Genomic DNA, 25,291 nt, shown 5'->3' with positions numbered 1-25,291 from the left:
TTTTACATATTTAAGCTATGTGTATTAAGTAGGATGTTTGCTATTGATTTGGGGAAAGCCTCTTTAAATAACCTGTTAGAAAATTGTATGTAATGAATAAAAACTCCAGATTAAAGTTCATTCGGAGGAAAAATAAGGCTTCAGTCCTTGACTACATCCCTTCAAAGTTACAGCTTTCAAATTTAGCTTGCTCTACTTAACATTAATTATCAGTATAAAAAATCGAACAGTACAACACAGGAACAGGTCTTTTGGGTTACACACACAAAAAATGCTGGTGAACGCAGCAGGCCAGGCAGCATCTATAGGAAAAGATACAGTCAACGTTTCGGGCCGAGATCCTTGAAGGTCTCGGCCCGAAACGTTGACTGTACTTCTTCTGAAAGATGCTGCCTGGCCTGCTGCATTCACCAGCAATTTTTATGTGTGTTGCTTGAAATTTCAGCATCTGCAGATTTCCTCGTGTTTGCACTTTTGGGTTATGATGCCTCTGCCAATCATGATGCAAATTAAACGTAATCTCATTTGTATGCACTTGATCTGTATTTATCCATCCCCTGCCTGTTAATGTGCTTGTTTAATTACCCCTTAAATATTGCAATTATATTTACTCGTGTGCTGACCACGTACGTATGTCTATATAAAACTAAAAGTTGCCTCACAAATATTTAAAATGTTACCCTTCCCTCCTTAAATCTGTGTGCTTTGGTGTCCTTCAGTGTGTTGCTCTGGGGGAATAAAGGCTCTAATCTTTGTCTCTCATTTTATAAACTACCATCAAGTTGCCTTCAGCCTTGCTTTCCAAAGAAAACAACCCTAGTTTGCCTAACCCCTCTATACAGCTAATAATCTCTAATTCAGGTGACATCCCAGTGTACCTCTCTTGCATCTTTTCCAAAGTCTCCACATTCTTCCTGTAATGCAGTGACCAGAAATGTACATGATACTCTGTAATAAGGCTTAGTCACAGCTTTATAATGCTGCATCATGACCTCTCAACTGTTATATAATGGTTGTTTCTCTTAAATACATCCTTGGGTTTATGTGTTATTGCTTTCTATTGTTATTTTAAAAGGAGCGTTTCTCCAGGAAAAATTACTCTTTGGGAACAGAGAATAATTACTATGAGAGGACTCCCCCATCTTCTGAAGAAGGGGCAAATGCAATCACCCAGCGATCAGGTAATCTTTGATCTTGTTTAAGTTGATCGTGCTTTCCTCACTCATCTTGTAGTATAACATTTCCTTTGAGACTTGTCACTATTTTTGTACTTCTGAAAGATCACAAGATCATTGATTTGCAGTTAAGCAAGAGGCCTTTCCTGTTTGGTGAATGAACCCAGAGGTGTGGGGGAAAAATCTTGCAGAGTAAATGCATAATATTGTAGATGCTGAAAATCTACAATGCAAGGAGAAAATGCTAGAAATATTTAGCTAGTTAGTCAGCATCTAGTGCAGTATTTCATAAGGAATGGAACTAAAACAGAAAATGCTGGGAATACTCAGTCTCAAGTCCTCCCTGATGTTTGAGTATTTCCAGCATTTTCAGTTTTTGTAGATTCTCAGCATCTGCAGTGCTTCATTTTTGTGTTGTTCATTTAACAGAGATGAAACTAGTTTAAAGCTTCAGGGAAATGTAGGGAAGAATAGAGAATGGAAGATGAGGCCCATTGAGAAGGTGGTGAAGGTTAGTGAGTAATGAAAAAGGTCTTGGATGTGTAAGTAAGAAGTGACACTTCTAACACCGCAGGAGCCACTGGTTTGTGGGAGAGGGTTGGGGTTAGGGACAGAAAGAAAATAAAATAAAGTATTCTGTTATAATGGAAACAGCACCACAATCATTCTCCCCCTCTCGCCCTCATTTAATTACCAGTTTCCAATTGTAAAATGTTAACTCTGTTTCCCTTTCCTCAGATTCTTTCTGACCTATTGAACACTTCCATTTTTATCCTGTTTGTTCTCATGATGTAGTACTGACCCCAATTTGACAAGCACAGTTAAACTTGGAAAGTGTTGTATAATGAATGTCTGGGTTTTAGACAATGCAATAAAAAAACATATTCTCCCTTCTAGAAAACAGAATTAAATCCAAGGTCTGTAGCTTTATCAGTCTTTCCATGCCATTTTGTTGATGCAGTATCTACAAATAAGTACTAATACGACATAATCACTGTAGAATTTCAGTGAAGCACATAATGCAATTTTGTCCTTTTACAAGATTTTTATTCTTTCTCCCTCAGATCTAAAACTGACCCTAATTTAACCAGAAAAAGCAACAGTCAGATTAGAGACCCAAGTGTCTAGCCTTTAAGATTAATAACTAGTTGTGTCTGTTGTTTGTTTTTTCCATGTGGAAATTTTGAGGTGAATCAGAGCCGAAGTTATCTCATGGAAAAGTTTTATTAACTAAAGGGAAGAGTGAGGGATCTAAAGGGAACCCTTGCTGTTTGGGTTTTCCTGTGTACTTTTGGTGATGCCAAGAGATAATTTTGCTCTGGTTGTGTTGGTGTGTCTGTATTGTTAGCAAGGCATTACATGCTGCAACACAGACGTGCCTCATGCAGATCTATAAAAGATCAAGAGGAGATTAGAGGCCTTAAATGTTTAGTCTCTTAGGTTGTCAACTTGCTGTGCAAGTAATTAAATGGTTGGCAAGTTAGTGATTTGGTGATAATGTTATGTGCGATAAGGAATTTTGTACATAAAGTTCTTCCATCTACTTTTTTTTTAGCTAGATTTGAAAGTCAGGTACGGGGGGAAAAAAAACAGCTGTTCTTATTGGCCATGTGCATCCAAGTACTACAAGATAAATAAGAAAAATAGTTTTTGTTCTCTTTTAATGCCTTGCTTGAAAATTTGTGGCCCTTTATTTTACTGCCTTTTCCTTTTCATCTGTCACGTTTGCACTTTACTCACTCCACCTTTAACCTAGTTTCTTTCTTATTCTTCGTACTACAGCAAAAGCAGTGTCTCAGTCACTTGAGAGGCAGAATGACAAGCAGAATTCATCTGGGGCTTTGCTCATATTTGCTGTTAGCTGCAAGATTACGTAACGTTTGAATTGGTGCGAATTTTTCAATGAGACATTTGAGACTTGTTGAATAAAATAAAGTTTCCTTATGTGCTCCATTACTGGTAGGGGAGTTTTTAGAAAAGCATGGACTTATTGGCAGTTAGTATAACTTTGTATGGAGAATGTAATTCCTGCCCAATTTGCTTGAGTTCTATGGGTAAATGATGAAGATAATTGATAAGGATAGAGAAATAAATATTGTTAAAATGGATTTTAGTAAAGCATTTGCTGAGGTCTCCAACGAGAAGAATATTTTACTGACTGGAGGTGTATGACCAGTGGTGTTCTGCAAGTGTCAATGCAATTTAAGATAGGTTGGATAGTAAGAGAATTAAGGGTTATGGGGAAAAGGTAGATGGAGATGAGTCCATGGCCAGATTCGCTATGATCTTATTGAATGGTGGAGCAGCCTTGATGGGCCAGATGGCCTATTTCTGCTCCTATTTCTTATGTGCTTATGGGCCCCTTGTTTATGATGTATGTAAATGAACGATGAAAATCTAGGTAATTTTGCTTGGTCATAGCAGCCTCTCTGGGTCCAACAAGTAGTGCTGATGTGTGTCTTAAACGTTTTTCTTGTGATCAACCCTACTGGCTATTGGTAATATAAAATACTAAGTCTAGGTCATTGGTGCAGCTGACAGCGGGGGAGCTGTGTGGCCGCCTTTGTCGTGCGGATCAGGCTCTTATACCACAATATTATCTGTGACAGCTACCTAGGGAGAAGATGCTGGAGACAGTGTGGGAGAGAACAGAGGTGTGGCGGGTGCTGGAATCCATGCTGGTTTGGGGGCTAGCCCTCCTATTGTCATATTCATACTTTATTAATCCCGGGGGAAATTGGTTTTCGTTACAGTTGCTCCATAAATAATAAATAGTAATAGAACCATAAATAGTTAAATAGTAATATGTAAATTATGCCAGTAAATTATGAAATCAGTCCAGGACCAGCCTATTGGCTCAGGGTGTCTGACCCTCCAAGGGAGGAGTTGTAAAGTTTGATGGCCACAGGCAGGAATGACTTCCTATGACGCTCTGTGCTGCATCTCGGTGGAATGAGTCTCTGGCTGAAGGTACTCCTGTGCCCACCCAGTACATTATGTAGTGGATGGGAGACATTGACCAAGATGGCATGCAACTTAGACAGCATCCTCTTTTCAGACACCACCGTCAGAGAGTCCAGTTCCATCCCCACAACATCACTGACCTTACGAATGAGTTTATTGATTCTGTTGGTGTCTGCCACCCTCCGCCTTGGTGCTGCTCTCCAGTGTTTGCTCCCTGGAAGACAGGCTGGATTTCCTGCGACTGACCCTGCATGAGATAAGCTGATTTGCCTCTGATTGCTGAACCAGTGTGAGATGAAGAACTGTTGCGTACTTGTTCTTGTAGAAATATGGCTCCAAGGCAGCACCCCATGCACCATCAATCTTCATGCAGCTCAGGGACTTGTGCTTATACTTTTTTTTTCCCCCTCTGGTGAATATAAGCTATCATAATGATCTGTGCTGTGTGATTGTTTATACTGTGTTTTGCGGCTTGTCTCCAGAGTAACACTGTTTCGTTTAGCTGTATACATGTGCATGGATGAATGACAATTCAACTTGAACTTGAAAATTGGTTTATAATGAATGTTGTCAAACGATATAGCGGGTAGCACATCATTTAGAAATTTGGTCAGAGAAATTGCAGATGGAATTTCATTCGAATGAGTTTGAGGCGCTGCATTCGGGGAGTTCAAATACAAGAGAAGAGTGTGCAGAAATGTCAGGATCCTTGAGAACATTGATGTGCAGGGTGAGCCTGCTGTTCAAATTCATAGCAGGCTGAATGTGTCGACATGGGTAGATAGGGTGGTAAAGGTAATATATGGTGTTCTTGTTTTCATTGGGATTGCGTATAAAAGCTGGCAAGTCATGCTGCTGTTGTACCAAATTTTGCTTAAGCCATATTTGGGGTTTAGTATGCAATTTTGAATGCCACATGTTCAGAAAGATGTGGATGGTGCCGCAAAGGTTCACCAGGATGCTGGATAATATTTCTTGTGGGAGGTGGGATAGACTTTGATTTCTCGGGGTATAAAGGGTAGGTTGTCTGCTCTTTTTCCCCACGGTGTAGGTTTAAGATGATAGAAAAAGTTTAGACGAAGTTTTCAGGATTTTCTTCCCCACAATGGTAGGTGTGTAGAATATGCCACTAGGGTAGGCGGTAGAAGCAGATTATAATAACACTTAAGAGGCATTCAGATACATGAACAGGCAAATAAGAACCATGTGTAGGCAGGGATTAGTTATTTTGGCATCATGGTGGGCCAAATGGCTTGTTTTGCATTGTACTGCTCTATGTTAATAATTTCTGTGTACCAAGAACCTGTGGTGTTCTGCATGGAGCCAAATTCTCTGTAAAAACAATTGAAAGGCAAATGAATGAATTTGGAAAAGTTAATACAGCCAATGTTTAAATGTTCCTCCTCCTTCACTTAAATTTCAAAGCAAGTTATTCCTGTATATTGCATGGAGTTCAGGTTTGCATATTCTGTAACAGGAAAGATCTGATTTGACTGGAGTGGATGCAGGGAGACTTGTAAGGATGTTCAGATTGGGAAAAAACTGTAGCTACGAAGAAAACTTGGTAAAACTGGGGTACTTGTTTGGAACAGAGGCTCAGAATCAGATTTGCCACTGACATGTATTATAATTTTTGTTTAGCAGTAAAGTGCAAGACATAAAAATTACTGTTAGAAAAACCATGAAAGAGATGAATGAAGAAAAGTGCTTACGAGTTCACGGACTGTTCAGAAATTTGATGGAGGGGAAGAAGCTGTTCCTGCACGTGGGGTGTGGGTCTTCAGTGTCCGTGTACTTCCTCCCTGATGGTAGTAATGTAAAGAGGACATGCACCAGATGGCAAGGGTCTTTGATGATAGATATTACCGTTCTGAGCCACTACCTCTTGAAAATGTCCTAAATGCAAGGAAAGTTGTACATGTAATGGAAGTGGATGAGTTTTCAACTGTCTGCAATCTCTCGTGATCCTGTGGATTGTCGGCTCCATACCAGGCTGTGATGCGACTAGTCAGAATGTTCTTTACTGTACATCTGTAGAAAGTCAGTGGGTATAAATTTAATTGGAAGCAGAGGGGAATTGGGGAAAACCACAAGTCAGTTAAGGCTCACTGAAAGGGTAGTGGAGGCACAGGTAATTTGTACGTGTAGTTAAAGTTGTGACTTGCAGCACTCTCGTGTTGCAAGGTGGTTTGATGCTGGGATTGCTCCCGTTCAAGTGGAAGAAACTCAAACATCTGAATAGCTTTCTGTCATAAATTTTCTATGAAGTTTCCGTTATTTTGCATTATAAATAGCTGCATGATTGTACCATTGCACATTTTTTTGGAAGTAAATAGACTCTTGAAATTGTTTGTAATGTAGGAAATGGTGTTTTAATTTGCTCCTGCTCCTTCGGTATATTCCAGCAGTATTGTGACTAAAGAGATGAAATGCCTAACCCAATGGAATGTGGTGAAATCCTTCTTAACATAAGATTTAGTCTAATTTAAAGCTGACTTTTCTTTCTGAAATTTGATCTTTCCATGACTTCATCCTGTATCCTGGGGCTCAGGCATAGCTAAATTATTATCTTGTGCAGCAAAGAAATAAGATTTAAGTGTAAGGCATTGTTGATGACAGAGCAGTATTGGGATCAGCACCATTTTCTTTTCATTATCCTTTGTATTTAATATCATTGACAATTTTTTTCCGTTTTGGTTGCTAAGTCAAAATTGTAAATACTGTTCTTGGCATAATTCAAAAACAGTGAGATATTGCGAATTTGGCCATGGTGCTGCTTGTGATGTAAATTCTGAGGGATCTCTTCTGATGTAGATGACTTTTTTTTTGCAATAATTGCCATGTTAGTGTGCAAATACATTTTCAAGATTACAGATCGCTGTAAAACGTTTTGTAGTTACCCTGGAAAATAAGTAAGTACAAGGTTTTGCAATAGCTCCATTCATCAAAGTAGTTAGGAATGACATACAAGTTAATTGTGTAACCAGTAAGAACAATGGTAATCTGTATCCTTGTGAATAGGAGTTATTTCCAACTGATTGTTGAGTGTATATTTTGCATCTTGAAATCCTGGATGTTTAATTTTTCAGGAGTGCAGATTGAAAATATTACCTTGAAGAATGTAACAAAGAAGAGACCAGAAAACTACTGGGAGTACACATTCGATGTAAGTAGATTTTCTTCAATTACTTACTTTCATTAGAAAGAATGGAAGGGCAGAAAATCATAGAATAAAGCAAAATGCTAAAGTTAGTCATATTTATGGTGAGAAATTTGTTTCGAGTCTCATTATCTGCTTTACATTAAGTATGTGAATAGAACTACTTGGTTCAGGAGCTCATCTCTGTCCCAGAATGTTGATTGATGACAGTGGCCTTCAACATGAGTAGCAAGATTGAGTGACTTTTAAAATTTTTGATACAATTTGCTCAAGTTCCCAACTTGCTACAGTATGGACCCTGATGAATTGCTGTTTGACAAGGTTCAACAGCTAAGCTTTTGGCGTGACACTGCTAGTTCTTCTAGTACTGTGTTTATTAACTGTGACCTATGCTTCACAGTTCGTACCGAAGAAATCTATCCCAGAGCAAAAATATTATGAAGGCAAATTAAATAAGTATGACTTTGTTGCTTAGCATGCTGATGATTCATCTTTTGGCATGAAAGCAATTTGATGCAAGGAAAATAAATATCACAGCATGGGGGCAGAGACATGGGATTCCTGTTTAAAGTGGTGTAATTGTGACGACAGGACTATATTTTTAGATTGAAATTTGCTTTCGTACTGAATAATATAATTGGAGTGGAGAATATGAGCAAAAAAGTTAAATCAGGTCATTGTTTACAAGGCACAATAATCAGAACACTGGAGCTCACATTTAGTTAATAAATTTCTTTTAAGTTGAAAATGGTTTATCTGGTTCTTGTAATTGCAATGAATAAGAAAGAGTCTTAGTTGTTTGCTTTTGTGTGTCATGAGGCTGTGTTCAGACTCTAGGGACGTGCCCATTATCATGACTAACATACTTAATCACATGTTCTTTTTTTTAAGTAAAATGTTAAGGCTCACTATTGAAGTGCATTTCATTTAACATTTTGGCTAATATTTATTTGTAATATTTATTAAATCACTTCATGAGATTTTGCAGAGTTTAAATAGGCTGCTTTGTTACTCTGGATTACAGCAATGCCTACAGCGATTGCTGAACATCTGAAATTAAATCAAAATGCTAGATGCATTCAGCAAGCCAGGGCACATCTGGAAAGGGGGAGTTGATGTTACGGGTAAAATACCCTTAATCGTATCTAATTCCTAAACCAGTTGACAGTGTAAACACTGAATTTATCTTTGCAAACCTGATCTCATCCTATCAAGAAGATTCCCTTCGTCCTGTCCATTTCCCCCCCACTCCCCCACCACCACTTTTCCAACTTAAAACTTGTTTTTCACTTGTCATCAAACTGTAGCGCCAGTGCTATTTTTATAACAAATGCTTCTGACCTGCAGACTGGTTTTTGCATTTTTTTTGTCAACTCTATTTAATTGACCGTAAAGTCCTTCTAGATTCTTAGGCTTTGGTCTTTGATCTGTTTCTGGGTACTGCAATCCCTTATCTTACTCCCCAGCTTTTCACACTGCATTGCTGCAAAGTGCCATTTACCAAAGTGCAATTGTTCTTGTGGTGGTGCATCATATGGATTCATCCTTGTGGCGTATAGAATTAATGTTTATATGGCAAAATTGGGTGCCTTTCACTTGTCCAGGTTGATTTTATTTTTCCTTTTTTTTGGAACTGGGCTTGTGAAGGTAAATAAATATTCCATTGTCTGCCTAGTTTCTAGCAATTTGTTAAATTGGGCAGTGAACCACTTACTTGAGAATATACTCTGTCTGCTGTGTTCTTCTTAGGCCCTTAGCTCCCTGTGGAGCATAGGCCATCGATGACCTGCCGTCTCCAATGTACTCTGTTCTAACCATTTTCTCAAGGGTGGTCCAGGAGTGTCCCCATCGTCTAATTTTTGTCTGAACATCTCTCCACCATGTGTTGTTTGGACATTCCTTTTTCCACTTTCCTTGGAGATTCCATTTTAATGCCTGCCTGTTGATGTTGCTTGGCTTCCTCAAGATGTGGCTGATCTACCTCCATTTCCTTTGCTGTGATGGTGGTTTTTCCTGCCTGGTATATGGTTCTCACATTCCAGGTACCCAAGATTGATATGGACTTGAAAAGAGTTGTTGGCTATGCAGGATCCTGATGACTTTCCCTGTGTTGCATCATGTGCTCACTCGTGAAAGGGCCTCTTCTCACAAAGTTGATGGTATGATTGAAGTCCATCAATGATTCTGTAATCCACTATATCGACTGTAGAGGAGATTCACCTATACAGCTTCACCAGAGCCCTGTTGGCCGGCCTTGCCTATTTCCACCTCTCACGACAGGGATATGTGGTTGGACTTTGAGAGGTACTCTGCCTCCCATGCAGCTACAATATGTTGTTAGCTTTGATTATAATGAACTATGTGTGGTGGTGGTGGACATTGAGTGTCATGAGAGTTGGAGGGATCATTGCCCAGCACTTGGTGCAATGCATTTGAAGTTAATCCTCAATGTTGTTTCCATCTTGCTACATGCATCTACAGAGTTGTACATAGAGCTGAATGCTATGACCACATGATGACTGAGGAAAGGACATTCAAGTAATTGAAGGATATTCTGCCTGGGGCATTTGCCCAAGAAACTGACACAGAGGATTGCCCCCTAATAACCACAGCAATATTTTATGTTTGTTACTATTCCGGCCAGTACAGTATTTACTCCATTATTCCCTTTAACTTCAGTTTAATGTGTTTCATTGATGCCGTAGCTTCAAATGTGGACTTGATAGTAAGGGCAATTGTCATTAAATCCTGTTTCTCAAGAGGTCTAGAATCAAAGCTTTCAAGGAAAATATTGGTCTATTTTGTTCAAAATGGTACTTCTGACATTTACTTAAATGGAAGCCAAGTCTGGGATATGTACATGCATGTGTTCAGTTGTCTGAGCCCTGAACTTGATGGAAAAATGAGGAATGTCTGTCAAAATATTTCACACTTGGAATTCCATGGATTACAAAGCACAGGTGGGTCTTGATGACATTCTGGGATTTATGCTAATGATATGGTGTCAGATCCATGGTATATTAAAGCAAAAATGAAAGAAACTGGCAATATTCAACAGAGCAGATAGCACTTATGGAGATAAAAACAATGTTTTGCATCAACATTTATCAATCTTAAACATTAACATTGCTTTTCCCTACATGGATGCTGATTGATCTGTTATGTGTTATTTTACATCTAACAGATCCATGAACATATTGGTATTATTGGGAATTCAGGGGAAATGAGAAAGTAAACTCTCATATAACCATATAACAATTACAGCACGGAAACAGGCCATCTTGGCCCTTCCAGTCCATGCCGAATGCTTACTCTCACCTAGTCCCATCTACCTGCACTCAGCCCATAACCCTCCATTTCTTTCCTGTCCATATATCTATCCAATTTAACTTTAAATGACAACATCGAACCTGCCTCTACCACTTCTACTGGAAGCTCGTTCTACACAGCTAACACACTCTGAGTAAAGAAGTCCCCCCTCATGTTACCCCTAAACTTTTGCCCTTTAACTCTCAACTCATGTCCTCTTGTTTGAATCTCCCCTACTCTCAATGGAAAAGGCCTATCCACATCAACTCTATCTATCCCTCTCATAATTTTAAATACCTCTATCAAGTCCCCCCTCAACTTTCTACGCTCCAAAGAATAAAGACCCAACTTGTTCAACCTTTCTCTGTAACTTAGCTGCTGAAACCCAGGTAACATACTAGTAAATCTTCCCTGTACTCTCTCAATTTTGTTGACAACTTTCATATAATTCGGTGACCAGAGCTGTAAACAATACTCCAAATTTGGCCTCACCAATGCCTTGTAAAATTTTACCATTACATCCCAACTTCTATACTCAATGCTCTGGTTTATAAAGGCTAGCATACCAAAAGCTTTCTTCACCACCCTATCCACAGGGATTCCACCTTTAGGGAACTATGCACCATTATTCCTAGATCCCTCTGTTCTACTGCATTCTTCAATGCCCTACCATTTACCATGTATGCCCTATTTTGATTAGTTCTACCAAAATGTAGCACCTCACACTTATCAGCATTAAACCCCATCGGCCATCTTTCAGCCCACTCTTCTAACTGGCCCAAATCTCTCTGCAAGCTTTGAAAACCTACTTCATTATCCACAACTCCACCTATCTTAGTATCATCTCAATAACTTTTCTAGGTGTTTGTTTTTGGCTTTTCTGGTGTTTGTTGAAACCCTTGTGCTTTGACAAGAAGCACAGCTGGGATGGGGCTTTGCTTGTTGTCAATATGTTCTCTACTGTTTTTCTCAACCTACTGTTGGAGGCCCAGAACTATTAGGCTACTCCACAAGAGTCTTGAGATGCATTGACTCAACATGATGGACAATCTGCACCTGGAATGGGTAAGCTTGGATATGGTGTCTGAGCAAAGAACTTTAGGCCCCAGTCCTAAGTTTGCATGTTACTTGCCCTTTTATCTTTTCCTTCTGATGGCATTCAATAAAGTGTTTTTTCTCCCCCTCCTTTTGCCCTTCAACTGAGGGACTGTGGATCACCTTGTGGAATTTTTCTGCACTGCAAATGCTTAAATGATCCCCTGTGTCCTAGTAGCCTAAATTGCACTGTGCATGTTTTTTGCTTTAAGCAAAAATGACCAAGCCTACTGGCTTGCAAATCTACATGTAGTAATGTTCTGGAGTTTGAAAGCCATGAAGCACTTTTTTTTTATGCATTTCTATTTCTAGCACTCCATCTCTTAAACATTAAATCTAGTTGTGTTGAATCTTCATTGATCATTAGGCTGTGGAAACGTGGTTGGTGTGTTTTCAAGACATTGTGGATATATTTGACTATCTGTTAGTTTGCATCAGTGCTACCTTGTTTAACTTTTGCCAACCACTGCGTAGAATGCAATGATTCATAGAAGTTTGTGCAGCAAGTGTAATAAGTCCCCCACTGGTGGTCTTGAATTAAGGATCCTTAATTTCTTGCACTTGCATCCACAATTCAGTTTTAAAAGATTCATGTGCTGCCTTTTAAAGCCCAGTCCTTCCTGGTATTCCAGCAATTCATTTTTAGGCCATTTTTCTTAACCATAGTTTTGAGAATCTTGACATCTGTTTTTGATCAGGGAGATGTATCTCTGTGTTGCTGTGTGGAATTGGAATTTCCTTTGTTTTCATTGGATCTTAATTTGTAGTTACTTCTGGAACTTAACAAATTTTATAATATATTTGAGCAGTTTAAAATCAGATTCTATTCATGTTTTAGGTGGAATTTTGGAATTGGTGAACAATTGTGCGCAAATAAAGCACAGTCGTTTGCTACTTTTACAGGTAACTGCAACATCACTCATAAAGTTTGTTTACTTTTTCACTCCTGTTTCTGTTGATAACCAACTGTAATCCACAGAAGTAAGTTAAATACCTAAGAATAATACACAAAACCTGTATTGCACAGACTTTGTATTCCAAGGAAACATTCTGCATTAGTGGTTGCAAATGCAAATATTAACCATGTTGCTGGATAAAGTCTTGCGGGTTCCCCGGACCCTGTGGAAGGCAAGTGTAGAAATTGCTGGGGCCCTAGCAGAGATGTTTAAATCATCCTTGACAACAGGTGAGGTACCAGAGGATTAGAGGATAGCCAGTGTTGTTCTGCTGTTCAAGAAAGGCTCAAAAAATAAAGCAGGAAGTTATATGCTGGTGAGTCTGATATCAGTAGTGGGAACGTTATTGGAAGGTATTCTGTTGATCAGATATGAATATCTGGATAGATGTGGACTGGTAAGGATATTCAGCATGGCTTTGTGAGTGGTAGGTCATGGCTAACCAATCTTTGAGATTTTCAAGGAAGTTTCTAGGAAAGTTGATGAAGGCAAGGCAGTGGATGTTGTCTACATGGACTTTATTAAGCCATTTGACAAAGTTCCGCATGGAAATTTGGTTCAGTCGCTCAGCATTTAAGATGAGGTAGTAAATTGGAATACATGGCCTTGTGGGAGAAGACAGAGAGTGGTATTAGATGGTTGTCTCTCTGACTGGAGGCCTGTGACTAGTGAAGTGCTGCAGGGATTGGTGCTGGGTCTGTTGGTTTGTCTTCTGTATCAATGATCTGGATGATAAACGCAAACAACAGGAATTCTGCAGATGCTGGAAATTCAAGCAACACACATCAAAGTTGCTGGTGAACGCAGCAGGCCAAGCAGCCAAGGAAGAGGCGCAGTCGACGTTTCAGGCCGAGACCCTTCGTCAGGACTAACTGAAGGAAGAGTGAGTACGGGATTTGAAAGCTGGAGGGGGAGGGGGAGATGCAAAATGATAGGAGAAGACAGGAGGGGGAGGGATAGAGCCGAGAGCTGGACAGGTGATAGGCAAAAGGGGATACGAGAGGATCATGGGACAGGAGGTCCGGGAAGAAAGACGGGGGGGGGGGGTGACCCAGAGGATGGGCAAGAGGTATATTCAGAGGGACAGAGGGAGAAAAAGGAGAGTGAGAGAAAGAATGTGTGCATAAAAATGAGTAACAGATGGGGTACGAGGGGGAGGTGGGGCCTTAGCGGAAGTTAGAGAAGTCAGTGTTCATGCCATCAGGTTGGAGGCTACCCTGACGGAATATAAGGTGTTGTTCCTCCAACCTGAGTGTGGCTTCATCTTTACAGTAGAGGAGGCCGTGGATAGACATGTCAGAATGGGAATGGGATGTGGAATTAAAATGTGTGGCCACTGGGAGATCCTGCTTTCTCTGGCGGACAGAGCGTAGATGTTCAGCAAAGCGGTCTCCCAGTCTGCGTCGGGTCTCACCAATATATAAAAGGCCACATCGGGAGCACCGGACGCAGTATATCACCCCAGTCGACTCACAGGTGAAGTGATGCCTCACCTGGAAGGACTGTTTGGGGCCCTGAATGGTGGTGAGGGAGGAAGTGTAAGGGCATGTGTAGCACTTGTTCCGCTTACACTGATAAGTGCCAGGAGGGAGATCAGTGGGGAGGGATGGGGGGGACGAATGGACAAGGGAGTTGTGTAGGGAGCGATCCCTACGGAATGCAGAGGGGGGGGGGGGAAAGATGTGCTTAATGGTGGGATCCCGTTGGAGGTGGCGGAAGTTATGGAGAATAATATGTTGGACCCGGAGGCTGGTGGGGTGGTAGGTGAGGACCAGGGGAACCCTATTCCTAGTGGGGTGGTGGGTGGATGGAGTGAGAGCAGATGTACGTGAAATGGGGGAGATGCGTTTAAGAGCAGAGTTGATAGTGGAGGAAGGGAAGCCCCTTTCTTTAAAAAATGAAGACATCTCCCTCGTCCTAGAATGAAAAGCCTCATCCTGAGAGCAGATGCGGCGGAGACGGAGGAATTGCGAGAAGGGGATGGCGTTTTTGCAAGAGACAGGGTGAGAAGAGGAATAGTCCAGATAGCTGTGAGAGTCAGTAGGCTTATAGTAGACATCAGTGGATAAGCTGTCTCCAGAGACAGAGACAGAAAGATCTAGAAAGGGGAGGGAGGTGTCGGAAATGGACCATGTAAACTTGAGGGCAGGGTGAAAGTTGGAGGCAAAGTTAATAAAGTCAACGAGTTCTGCATGCGTGCAGGAAGCAGCGCCAATGCAGTCGTTGATGTAGCGAAGGAAAAGTGGGGGACAGATACCAGAATAGGCACGGAACATAGATTGTTCCACAAACCCAACAAAAAGGCAGGCATAGCTAGGACCCATACGGGTGCCCATAGCTACACCTTTAGTTTGGAGGAAATGGGAGGAGCAAAAGGAGAAATTATTAAGAGTAAGGACTAATTCCGCTAGACAGAGCAGAGTGGTGGTAGAGGGGAACTGATTAGGTCTGGAATCCAAAAAGAAGCGTAGAGCTTTGAGACCTTCCTGATGGGGGATGGAAGTATATAAGGACTGGACATCCATGGTGAAAATAAAGCGGTGGGGGCCAGGGAACTTAAAATCATCGAAAAGTTTAAGAGTGTGAGAAGTGTCACGAACATAGGTCGGAAGGGATTGAACAAGGGGTGATAAAACAGTGTCGAGGTATGCAGAAACGAGTTCGGTGGGGCAGGAGCAAGCTGAGACAATAGGTCGGCCAGGACAGGCAGGTTTGTGGATCTTGGGTAGGAGGTAGAAACTGGAAGTGCGGGGTGTGGGAACTATAAGGTTGGTAGCAGTGGATGGGAGATCCCCTGAGCGGATAAAGTCGTTGATAGTGTGGGAGACAATGGCCTGGTGCTCCTTAGTGGGGTCACGATCGAGGGGTAAATAAGAGGAGGTATCCGCGAGTTGTCGCTGTGCCTCGGCAAGGTAGAGGTCAGTACGCCAGACTACAACAGCACCCCCTTTATCAGCGGGTTTAATAATAATATTAGGTTTAGTGCGGAGGGAGTGGAGAGCAGAGCGTTCCGAAGGAGTGAGGTTGGAATGGGGACAAGGTGCGGTGAAGTCGAGACGGTTGATGTCCCGTCGGCAGTTGGCAATAAAGAGATCCAGAGCAGGCAGAAGACCAGAGCGGGGTATCCATGAAGAAGAGGACGGTCATTGATCTCGGCGGCTCCAACACCTCAGGACATATTCAAAACCCGGACTCCAGCAACGACCATGGACACATTCGAAGTGATTACGCAACCACCAACTGCAACTCCAGCCTTGAACACCAGGCCGGGTCTTTATGTGCTGCTGTTGTGACTCCCGTCTTCCCTTCCCCCACCAGCACTCCGCAGCCCCGTCTTCCTCAGATCCCACCGTCAGCTCCTGGGCCCTCAGAGGCTCCATCTTCCTCTCACCCCAACCCTCCCCTCTCCATTGACACCCCCAGCCTCCCCCCTCCCCCCTCTGATCCCAGCTCTCATCCGTGCCGGGTCTTCACCATCCCCTCCGACCTTCAACTGTCGGAGGCAGAATGCTCTGTTCTCAGTAAGGGCCTCACGTTTGTCCCCCTTCGCCCACACCTCAGCGAGTTCCGTGTTCGCCACGATGCGGAACTTTTCTTCCGCCGTCTCCGTCTCCGAGCCTACTTCTTCGGCAAGGACTCTTCCACCCCCACCGATGACCCCTTCTCCCGTCTTCAACCGTCCTCTTCTTCATGGATACCCCGCTCTGGTCTTCTGCCTGCTCTGGATCTCTTTATTGCCAACTGCCGACGGGACATCAACCGTCTCGACTTCACCGCACCTTGTCCCCATTCCAACCTCACTCCTTCGGAACGCTCTGCTCTCCACTCCCTCCGCACTAATCCTAACATTATTATTAAACCCGCTGATAAAGGGGGTGCTGTTGTAGTCTGGCGTACTGACCTCTACCTTGCCGAGGCACAGCGACAACTCGCGGATACCTCCTCTTATTTACCCCTCGATCGTGACCCCACTAAGGAGCACCAGGCCATTGTCTCCCACACTATCAACGACTTTATCCGCTCAGGGGATCTCCCATCCACTGCTACCAACCTTATAGTTCCCACACCCCGCACTTCCCGTTTCTACCTCCTACCCAAGATCCACAAACCTGCCTGTCCTGGCCGACCTATTGTCTCAGCTTGCTCCTGCCCCACCGAACTCGTTTCTGCATACCTCGACACTGTTTTATCACCCCTTGTTCAATCCCTTCCGACCTATGTTCGTGACACTTCTGTGTTCCTGATGGCATGAACATTGACTTCTCTAACTTCCGCTGGGCCCCACCTCCCCCTCGTACCCCATCTGTTACTCATTTTTATGCACACATTCTTTCTCTCACTCTCCTTTTTCTCCCTCTGTCCCTCTGAATATACCTCTTGCCCATCCTCTGGGTCACCCCCCCCCCCCCGTCTTTCTTCCCGGACCTCCTGTCCCATGATCCTCTCGTATCCCCTTTTGCCTATCACCTGTCCAGCTCTCGGCTCTATCCCTCCCCCTCCTGTCTTCTCCTATCATTTTGCATCTCCCATCTCCCCCTCCCCCTCCAGCTTTCAAATCCCTTACTCACTCTTCCTTCAGTTAGTCCCGACGAAGGGTCTCGGCCTGAAACGTCGACTGCGCCTCTTCCTATAGATGCTGCTTGGCCTGCTGCGTTCACCAGCAACTTTGATGTGTGTTATCTGGATGATAATGTGGTTAACTGGATCAGCAAATTTGTAAGTGACACAAGGATTGTGGGTGTAGTGGACAGTGAGGAAAGCTATCATGGCCTGCAGCAGGATCTGGACCGGCTGAAAAATGGCAGATGGAATTTAATCTAGACAAGTGTGAGGCGCTGTACTGCGGTAAGACCAACCAGTCTAGATCTTGCACAGTGAACAGTAGGGTACTGAGGAGTGTGGTAGAAAAAAGGGATCTGGCAAATTCAGGTCCATAATTTTTTGAAAGTGGCATTACAGGTAGTTAGGATTGTAGAGAAAGCCTTTTGCACGTTGGCCTTCATAGATTAGAGTATTGAGTACAAGAGTTGGGATGTTATGTTGAACTTGCCTAAGTTGTGTGCAGTATTGTGTGCAATTTTGCTCACTTACCTACAAGAAAGGTGTAAATAAAGTTGAAAGAGTACGGAAGAAATTTATAAGGGTACTTCCAGCTCTAGAGGACCTGAGTTACAAGTAAAGATTGAATAGGTGAGAACTTTATTCCTTGGAATACAGAAGATTGAGAGGAGATTTGATAGTTGTATACAAAATTAAGAGGGGTATAGATAGGATTAATGCAAGCAGGCTTTTTCCACTGAGATTGGGTGGGAGTACAACCAAAGGTCATGGTTTAAAGGTGAAAAGTTAAAGGAGAACATGAGGTGCATGCAAGCTTGACTTCATGAGGAGCTTGCCAGCACAAGTAGTGCATGCCAGCTCGATTTCAACGTTTAAAGGAAGTTTTGATAGGTACATGCGTTGTAGGGGGATATGGAGGACTATGGTCAAAGGGAGTAGGTAGTTAAAATGGTTTGGCATGGACTAGATGCTTTGAAGGGCCTGTTCTGTGCTGTAATTTTCTATGACATAGTTACATAATGGTACATTGCTTGCTTTAGGACAATTCTGCTGAGACTGGAGAGCAATATTTGCTTGACTTCATTTTGTCTCCACCCTCTTTTCCCCCCCCCCCCCACCCTCACCAGTGTTTATCTACTGGTATTGGAGGTACTGTGTTCTGGATGTCATTGTCCTCCTGATATACAAGTCTTTAGAAGTTTCAGAACTGGTTTTTGCCCTGAATTGAATAGCTTTACATCTTTGTAAAAGAGCATTGTGCAGCTTACAAGCTGTGATCTGGTGACCACTGGATTAAAATGCTGCACAGTTTGGCAATTTTTCTTGTTTATTATTCTACTGTTCTGACCACATTGTTCAATGTTTCATTGCTATTATTACTCTGAAGCATTGTCTGGCAATTCTGCTGCAATTCCATTTCACTGTCATCCTTGACTACTACATATGGAAGGTGCTACTGATTTTTTTTTTCAAAGTCATGTCTACACCAAATCATGCTTGTTCCCCTCCTTTATTTTCCTTGGTTTGCTTGCTTTATTAATTTTGAAATCCAGAATCCAGATGATACATGCTAGAAAGAATCTGTAGACCTAATATACTAATCCCAAAAGTGAAGTACCCTGTTCATGTTGTTCCTCTGTCATCAATCTCTCAATTTCCTCCTTGCCATCACCTATTCCACCACATAGGCTGAGTTTTGCTCTTATTAGATTAGATTCAACTCTATTGTCATTGAGCCCAGTACAGGTACAAAGCCAATGAAATGCAATTAGCATCTGACCAGAAGTGCAAAAGAATAGTATTATTTACAAAATAACTGCGAATAAAAAGTAAGTGCTACTGCATACAAATATAAAAGTACTGAGACAGTCCAATATGGGTGCAATACTGCTTAGTGCTGTGATGTGAGGTTGAGCTGGGTCACAGCCTCAGGGAAGAATCTCTTCCTGAGCCTGCTGGTGTGGGAGCAGAGGCTCTTGTAGCGCCTACTGGATGGGAGGAGAGTAAGAAGTCCATGGTTAGGGTGAGATGCATCCTTGATAATGCTTTTTGCCCTGCCCAGGCAGTGTTTATGTTGGATGTTCTCAATGGTGGGCAATTGGGTGCCGATAATCCGCTGGGCAATTTCTCCACCTGCTGGAGTGCTTTGCGGTCTGATATGGGACAATTGCCATTCCACAGAGATACAGTTGGTGAGTATGCTCTCAATGGTACAGCGGTAAAAGTCCGTCAGTGTCCTGGGACAGAGGTGAGCTTTCTTGCTGCTCCGCAGGAAATAAAGGTGCTTTTACACCCTTTTGATCAGGATGAAGGAGTTCAGGGACCAGGTGAGATCATTGGAAATGTGGGCACCAAGGAATTTGAAGCTTGGACTGTTTTTCATAAATAGGAGTGATGAGTATAAACATCAGCTTCCGGAACTGTGGGCAAGCAACTTTGTAATGTGACAGGACAGAAAGAAGTTTGGTTTCATGTTTGAGAATCACTTAAAAGAAAGTGAAGATAATGCTAAATTGGGGACCACTTTCCAATAATAGTTTGAGAAGATCCTTTTCTTGTGGGGCTGAAAAAGCTTAAGAAACCGCCTGATAATTTTCTTTAAGGTATTGTCTCATTAAAATATTAGTAGTACAGTAGCAGTGCAACTTTAAGATGATTCCAAAGAATTAAATGGATAAATAGAAAAAAAATATTCTAAATATGGAAATTTCTAACCTATAGTAGCTGAGTAAATATCATCTTAAGCAAATTCAGTCAGATATTTCGAGAGGAATATTGAAAAATAAGGGTGGGTGGGGAGTGAGAAAGTAGACTTTTTCAAATTAAAAACGAAATACATGTTTGGGTTCCTGTACTGTAAATATGCTGTTAGCACACCTTGATATTTGTAACCTTAATATTGTTTTGCTTTTTTTTTTTAAGGTTGTTAGAACTGATCTTTCAACATGTACTGTGAGAAAAACGCAACATGATCTTCAAGAGTTTATAACTAAAGTAAGTATTATTGTCTAAAGTTCCAAATTTGTGCAAAGGTGATACAAGAATGGAACAAATTCTTTCACAGAAAAGTCTAATTTATAATTTTCATGGCAATTTCTTGCATAAAATTACAAGTTTTTTTTGCTAATTGGGGAAATGTTTTTTATCATCTACTAGTATTATCTCCACATTTTTCATTTTTTTTCTGGATTTTGTCTTAATTGTAAGTTGAAAGCTCGCTTGGCTATTTACGTATGAGATGAGGAAATTCCAAATCATTTCCAATTTGTTGTCTGTCTTTGATAAAATGGCTTGTTACATACACCTGTTAGGGTGCATTCTCCAGTTACCTTATAAGGTAACCGTAGCCTTCAGCCAGGAGCAGATGTCATCAGGTGGTTCCCAACCTTCGCCGAGTGTTTCGACCCTGAACCGTGACACTGTCCAGTTGGTGGGCCGACGGTGGTGGCCAAATCACTGCCCATCTGCTCCTGGCTTCCAGCTTTCCTCCTCTCGTCTACTCCAAATCCAACAAAAGGCTCATTCTGCCTCTTCCCCCATCCTACGAGCTGCTTGTTTTTTTGCTCCTTTTGTCCAGGCCCAGATCTGACAACAACCACCATGCTGATTTGGCTGGGAAACCTCTGCAGCCGATCTCCACAGGGAACAACCATGCCTGCCATCCCTTGTCTTTACACTCCTGCACTAAGGGCTGGTACTTCAAGGCCTTTCTTTTGTGGGCCTCTTCCCATCCCTCCTCCCACAGCACAGTCAGCTCAACCAGAATTATTTTCTTGTCTTCGGTTGACCACAGTACAATGTCCGGGCGTAGGGTTGTGTGCACCACATCCGGGAACTGCATCCTCCTTCCCACATCGACCCTCATCTCCCAGGACCTGGCCGTTAGCAGCAGATGGGGCTTTGGTTGTTTGGTTACAAAAGGCCTGGGTCCCTCTTTGATGAAGGTGATGGCCTTCCTCAAATCTCTGCCAGCCGTCCTCTTCTTGCATCTCTCCCACTCTAGTGTGTCAGCAAGAGCCAGAAGCACCTTATCATTGCATCATCTATATCGTCCTTGAGTTAGAGCTGTTTTACACCTGGACAGTGTATGAGCCAGTGACCCCTTTTGACAACAGAGCTTACAGTTCGGGTCGTCTCTCATCCCCCATGTGTACAGATGTAATGGTGAAGGAAGGGTGTCATACACGGATCGCAAGAGGAAGGAAATACGGAAGGGCTCCAGTCTCCATAACTCTGCCCATGAGATCTTGCGCTTTGGCAGATCCCATTTTGTCCAGGCACCCTGGGACCCTTGTTCCACTGCCTTTGAAATCCGCTTCTCTTCCTCACGGATCTGTACTTCTGCCTGTATCATGTCTCGCCTGTTCCTTATGCTTGCGTTTCCCCACTTCTGGAAGTGAACCGAGCCGAGGCCTTGCCGCCCGATGCAGGGGTTGCCGATGATATCTCGCAGCTTCAGAGAACACACTGCCTCCTCCACAACTGCGTTGGCTGCCCACTTGTGCCCAGATCTGGTTGTAACGCCTGCTTGCTTTACCAAGACATCATTGGAATCTCTCAAGCTTAATAAGGCTCTGCATTTTGCCACCTTGAATTCCTCCACAACAAATGACAGGGGAAGCTGCAGTTGCCCAGAACGTATGTAGGGACCCACTGAAGAGAAGCTTGGGCGAACTCCCAACCATCTCCGCAGGTGCTTGTTGGTTTTCCTCTCGATACCCTCTACGGCAGTCATGGGGACCTCATAAAAGTGTGAAGAGCCAGAGAAGCCTGGGCAGAATGCCGTATTGGTATAGCCAAGTCTTGAATTTACCCGGAAGTCCGGATTTGTCGATCTTCTTCAGCCATTCCTCTTGTCTGCTTCACAGCGTTGGTGACATTGGCCCCATCTGTCAGTGACACATTAAACCACTTCCCCAAGCATTTTATTGGGTTATCTTCGATGGAAGGAATGACCTCACCCTGAACTTGGAGGCTAAACTTGCTAGTAACTTTGCCCTTTCTGATCATCATGCACCTGGACTTCTTGGCCTTGAAGGACATCCTTGCCCAAGTGGCTACATTACCCAGGGCTTCCAATAATCATCTTGCTTAGACATGTGACACAGTTGTTATAGTGATGTCGTCCATGAACCCTCGTAGAGCTGGCTGAATAATGCCTGACTGTAGCATCGGGCCGCGGGTTACATCTCTGCTACTGATAATAAGAGGTTCATTCCCATAATAAATAGGATGGGGGAGATGGTATACCCTGTTGGAATCCCCTTCTGGAGGTCTTGCCAACTAGTTGTGAAATGGGCTGATGTTAATCTGAGTTTGAATTCTCCTAGGTAGCTGGTGATCATGTCTCGATTAGCCACTGGCATGTAGTAGTGGTCGAGTCTTTCTAGGATGAGGTCATGTGGAATAGACCCGTAGGCGTTCGCGAGGTCTAACCAGACAACTGTTAGGTCGATTTTTTTTTTTTTTTTTTTGCTTGGCCTCACGGATCAAATGGCTAATCATTGAGGTGTGTTCCAGACACTCCAAAAAGCCTGGAGTACCGCCTTTCTAGGTGGATGTGTTGATATAGCAGTTCTGCGTCATGTAAGAAGTCAACCTTCTTGCGAGCACAGAAAAGAAAATCTTGCATTCCCAATCCAGGAGAGAAATTGTCCTAAACTGGGCAATTGTGGAAGAAACCTCTTCCTTTGGAATAAAGCATCCCTCTGCCAATTTCCAACTTGATGGAATACAGGTTTCCCCCACCATCCGAAGGTAGAGCATTCCTATGAAACGGTTCGTAAGCCAGAATGTCGTAAAAAGAAGCAATTACCATTTATTTATTTATATGGGAAAAATTCGGGAGTGTTCGTAGACCCAAATTTAACCTACCAAATCATGCCAAATAACACATAAAACCTAAAATAACAGTAACATATAGTAAAAGCAGGAATGATATAAATACACAGCCTATGTAAAGTAGAAATACTTCTCTACAATCATTGCCGCACTGTTCTCCGTAGCGAAAATCTCACGCAAGTGCTGTCAGCAGAAAATCGCACACAAGCGCTCTCGGCAGAAAATCTCTCCAGTAACCTTTAAGCTATGAAGCTGCCAAATCATACCAAATAATGCATAAAATACACAGCCTATATAAAGTAGAAATAATGTATGTACAATGTAGTATCATTTACCGGAACTGGGAAGACAGTGCCGAGCACTCTGATGATGGTGTGTTAGGCTGAGTCGTCGGAGGTTGGGGTGGTGCAGTGGCCCCCAGCTTCCGGGCAGCGAACCGATACCAATCCGTGAAGCATGCAGGGGTACAGCCGTGGCCAGGACGCACCCAGCACATCTTTTAAGAAATAAGCTGAAATAAACACGCTAATTAATTAGATGCCGCCCAGCACGTAAATGTCGGCCCAGATCAGAGGCGACGCAATTGGCTCTGATCTGGGCCAACGTTTACATGCTGGGCGGCACCTAATTAATTAGCTTGTTTATTTCGGCTTTTTTCTTAAAGATGTACTGGGTGTGTCCCAGCTACCGCTGCATTCTTCACGGATCAGTATCTGTCTGAGACCCGGGAGTTGGGGTGGTGGGACACTGAGGTGTCATCTGTTTCCATCAGGGAGGCAGGTCGTCTTCTTTGATGTCTGCCTACCTCGATGTTGAAGGTCGAGGTTCGCCGTCTGTTGTGGCTGATTGGAAGGCTTGCTTGGCTGCTTAGCCTCGTGCATTTTTCTATCATACAGTTCTTTGTAAGCACTCAAACCATCCTGCAAATATGCCCTAAACTGACGTACCCTTTCAAACTTAAAGTCTTACTTTGTCATTGCATTAAAAACCTCACGCAGTTGCTTCATGTTCAGTTCCTGGATGATTTCACTTTCGGTCTATTCGCTACTGCATTCAATTTCAATTGTTATCCTTTTCTCTTCCAATTGCATCAGCTCTTCATCTATCAGTTCTTGGTCATGGGATGCCAAAACCTCTTCATCATCATCTTCGTCAACTTCCACAAGCCAAACTCACTTTGTCCTTACTTTGTTCACCACGATCGAAACGCTTAATACTGTCTAGTTTTATGTCTAAGTGTAACACCCTTACGAGCTCTTTTAGGCTTTTCCAATACCTCAGAACTCATCTTGCTAACGGCTGCTCACAGGCAAGTGTTCAAGCAATGCCGGCTAGAATGCAGTTCCGAATCTGGGGGAGGAGCGGCTGCTTTTTTCGCGCACTGCCTTTTTTCGTAATAGTGAAAACACCTTTTGTTAACGAAAACAGGTAACTAATGTAGGTCTTTCGTAACAGTGAGGTTTTGTAAAGTGAACGTTCGAAAAGTGGGGGACCCCTGTAGTACCTTTGGCCCAGACCTTTCTCATGACCTTCCATAGCCTCCGAAGAAGTTTTGGGCATTTCTTATACACCTTATAAGGTATGCTGCTTGGGCCTGGGGCAGCTGATACTTTAGCTTTCCGGATGATGTCCTGGATTTCCTGCCATGCAGGCTCAATTGATGGATTTTCCGGTCTATGCACAGCCTGATTGGTTCCTAGTCCCTGACCCCTCCGTGGGTCGCTGTGTGCTTCCTGCAGGAACTCCTCTACCTCTGGCTTCAAGCTGGATAGTATACCAGATTTTTGTTGGCCGAGAAGAGTCCTGGTGAAGCTGAATGGATCTCTCACAAACTGCCCTTGCCTTTTCTCTTTCTTCCTTCTTTGCTGTTGCAGATGTTCCGCTCTCTAGAGTTTGCACAGCTTTTCCCGCCACATACTGGTTAAGTCCTTGATAACTTCTTTTCCGGCCGGTGAGCTGGTTTTAAACCTCTTGTTGAGCGCCTTTAATTCGCCTCTCAAGCGACGAATCTCCGTTTTCCTCCTATTTGGTTGCCGCGGTAACTCCGGCTGGATTCTCCGCTCCATTGGGCCAAATCATTCCTTAGCTAGATTATACGCTATGGCTGTAAGTGAGTCGATCTTTCTGTGTACTGGACCTGCTAAGGCAACTTCCAGGATGCCGTCTAGATCATCATTGAACTGCATCCAGGCGATGTTGTCTGACGATCTAGGCCATTTGATCCTGTCTTT

The 25,291-nt window shown here is 42.9% G+C and overlaps 1 protein-coding gene across 2 annotated transcripts in view; it reads left to right on the top strand.

Moving 5' to 3' along the window:
- The window catches only part of LOC134357890 (zinc finger CCHC domain-containing protein 2-like), a 68,357-nt gene that overhangs the window by 3,827 nt on the left and 39,239 nt on the right, over positions 1-25,291 (top strand). For both annotated transcript variants that reach the window (XM_063069634.1, XM_063069635.1), the window contains exons 2-4: positions 1,076-1,181; positions 7,229-7,305; positions 20,142-20,213. In XM_063069634.1, coding sequence (XP_062925704.1) covers positions 1,076-1,181; positions 7,229-7,305; positions 20,142-20,213 — 255 coding nt within the window. The remainder of the gene's footprint in view (positions 1-1,075; positions 1,182-7,228; positions 7,306-20,141; positions 20,214-25,291) is intronic.

The sequence above is a fragment of the Mobula hypostoma genome, chromosome 17 (assembly GCF_963921235.1).
Source record: "Mobula hypostoma chromosome 17, sMobHyp1.1, whole genome shotgun sequence".
NCBI classification, from domain to species: domain Eukaryota; kingdom Metazoa; phylum Chordata; class Chondrichthyes; order Myliobatiformes; family Myliobatidae; genus Mobula; species Mobula hypostoma.
This window is presented reverse-complemented; position numbering and strand designations above follow the sequence as displayed.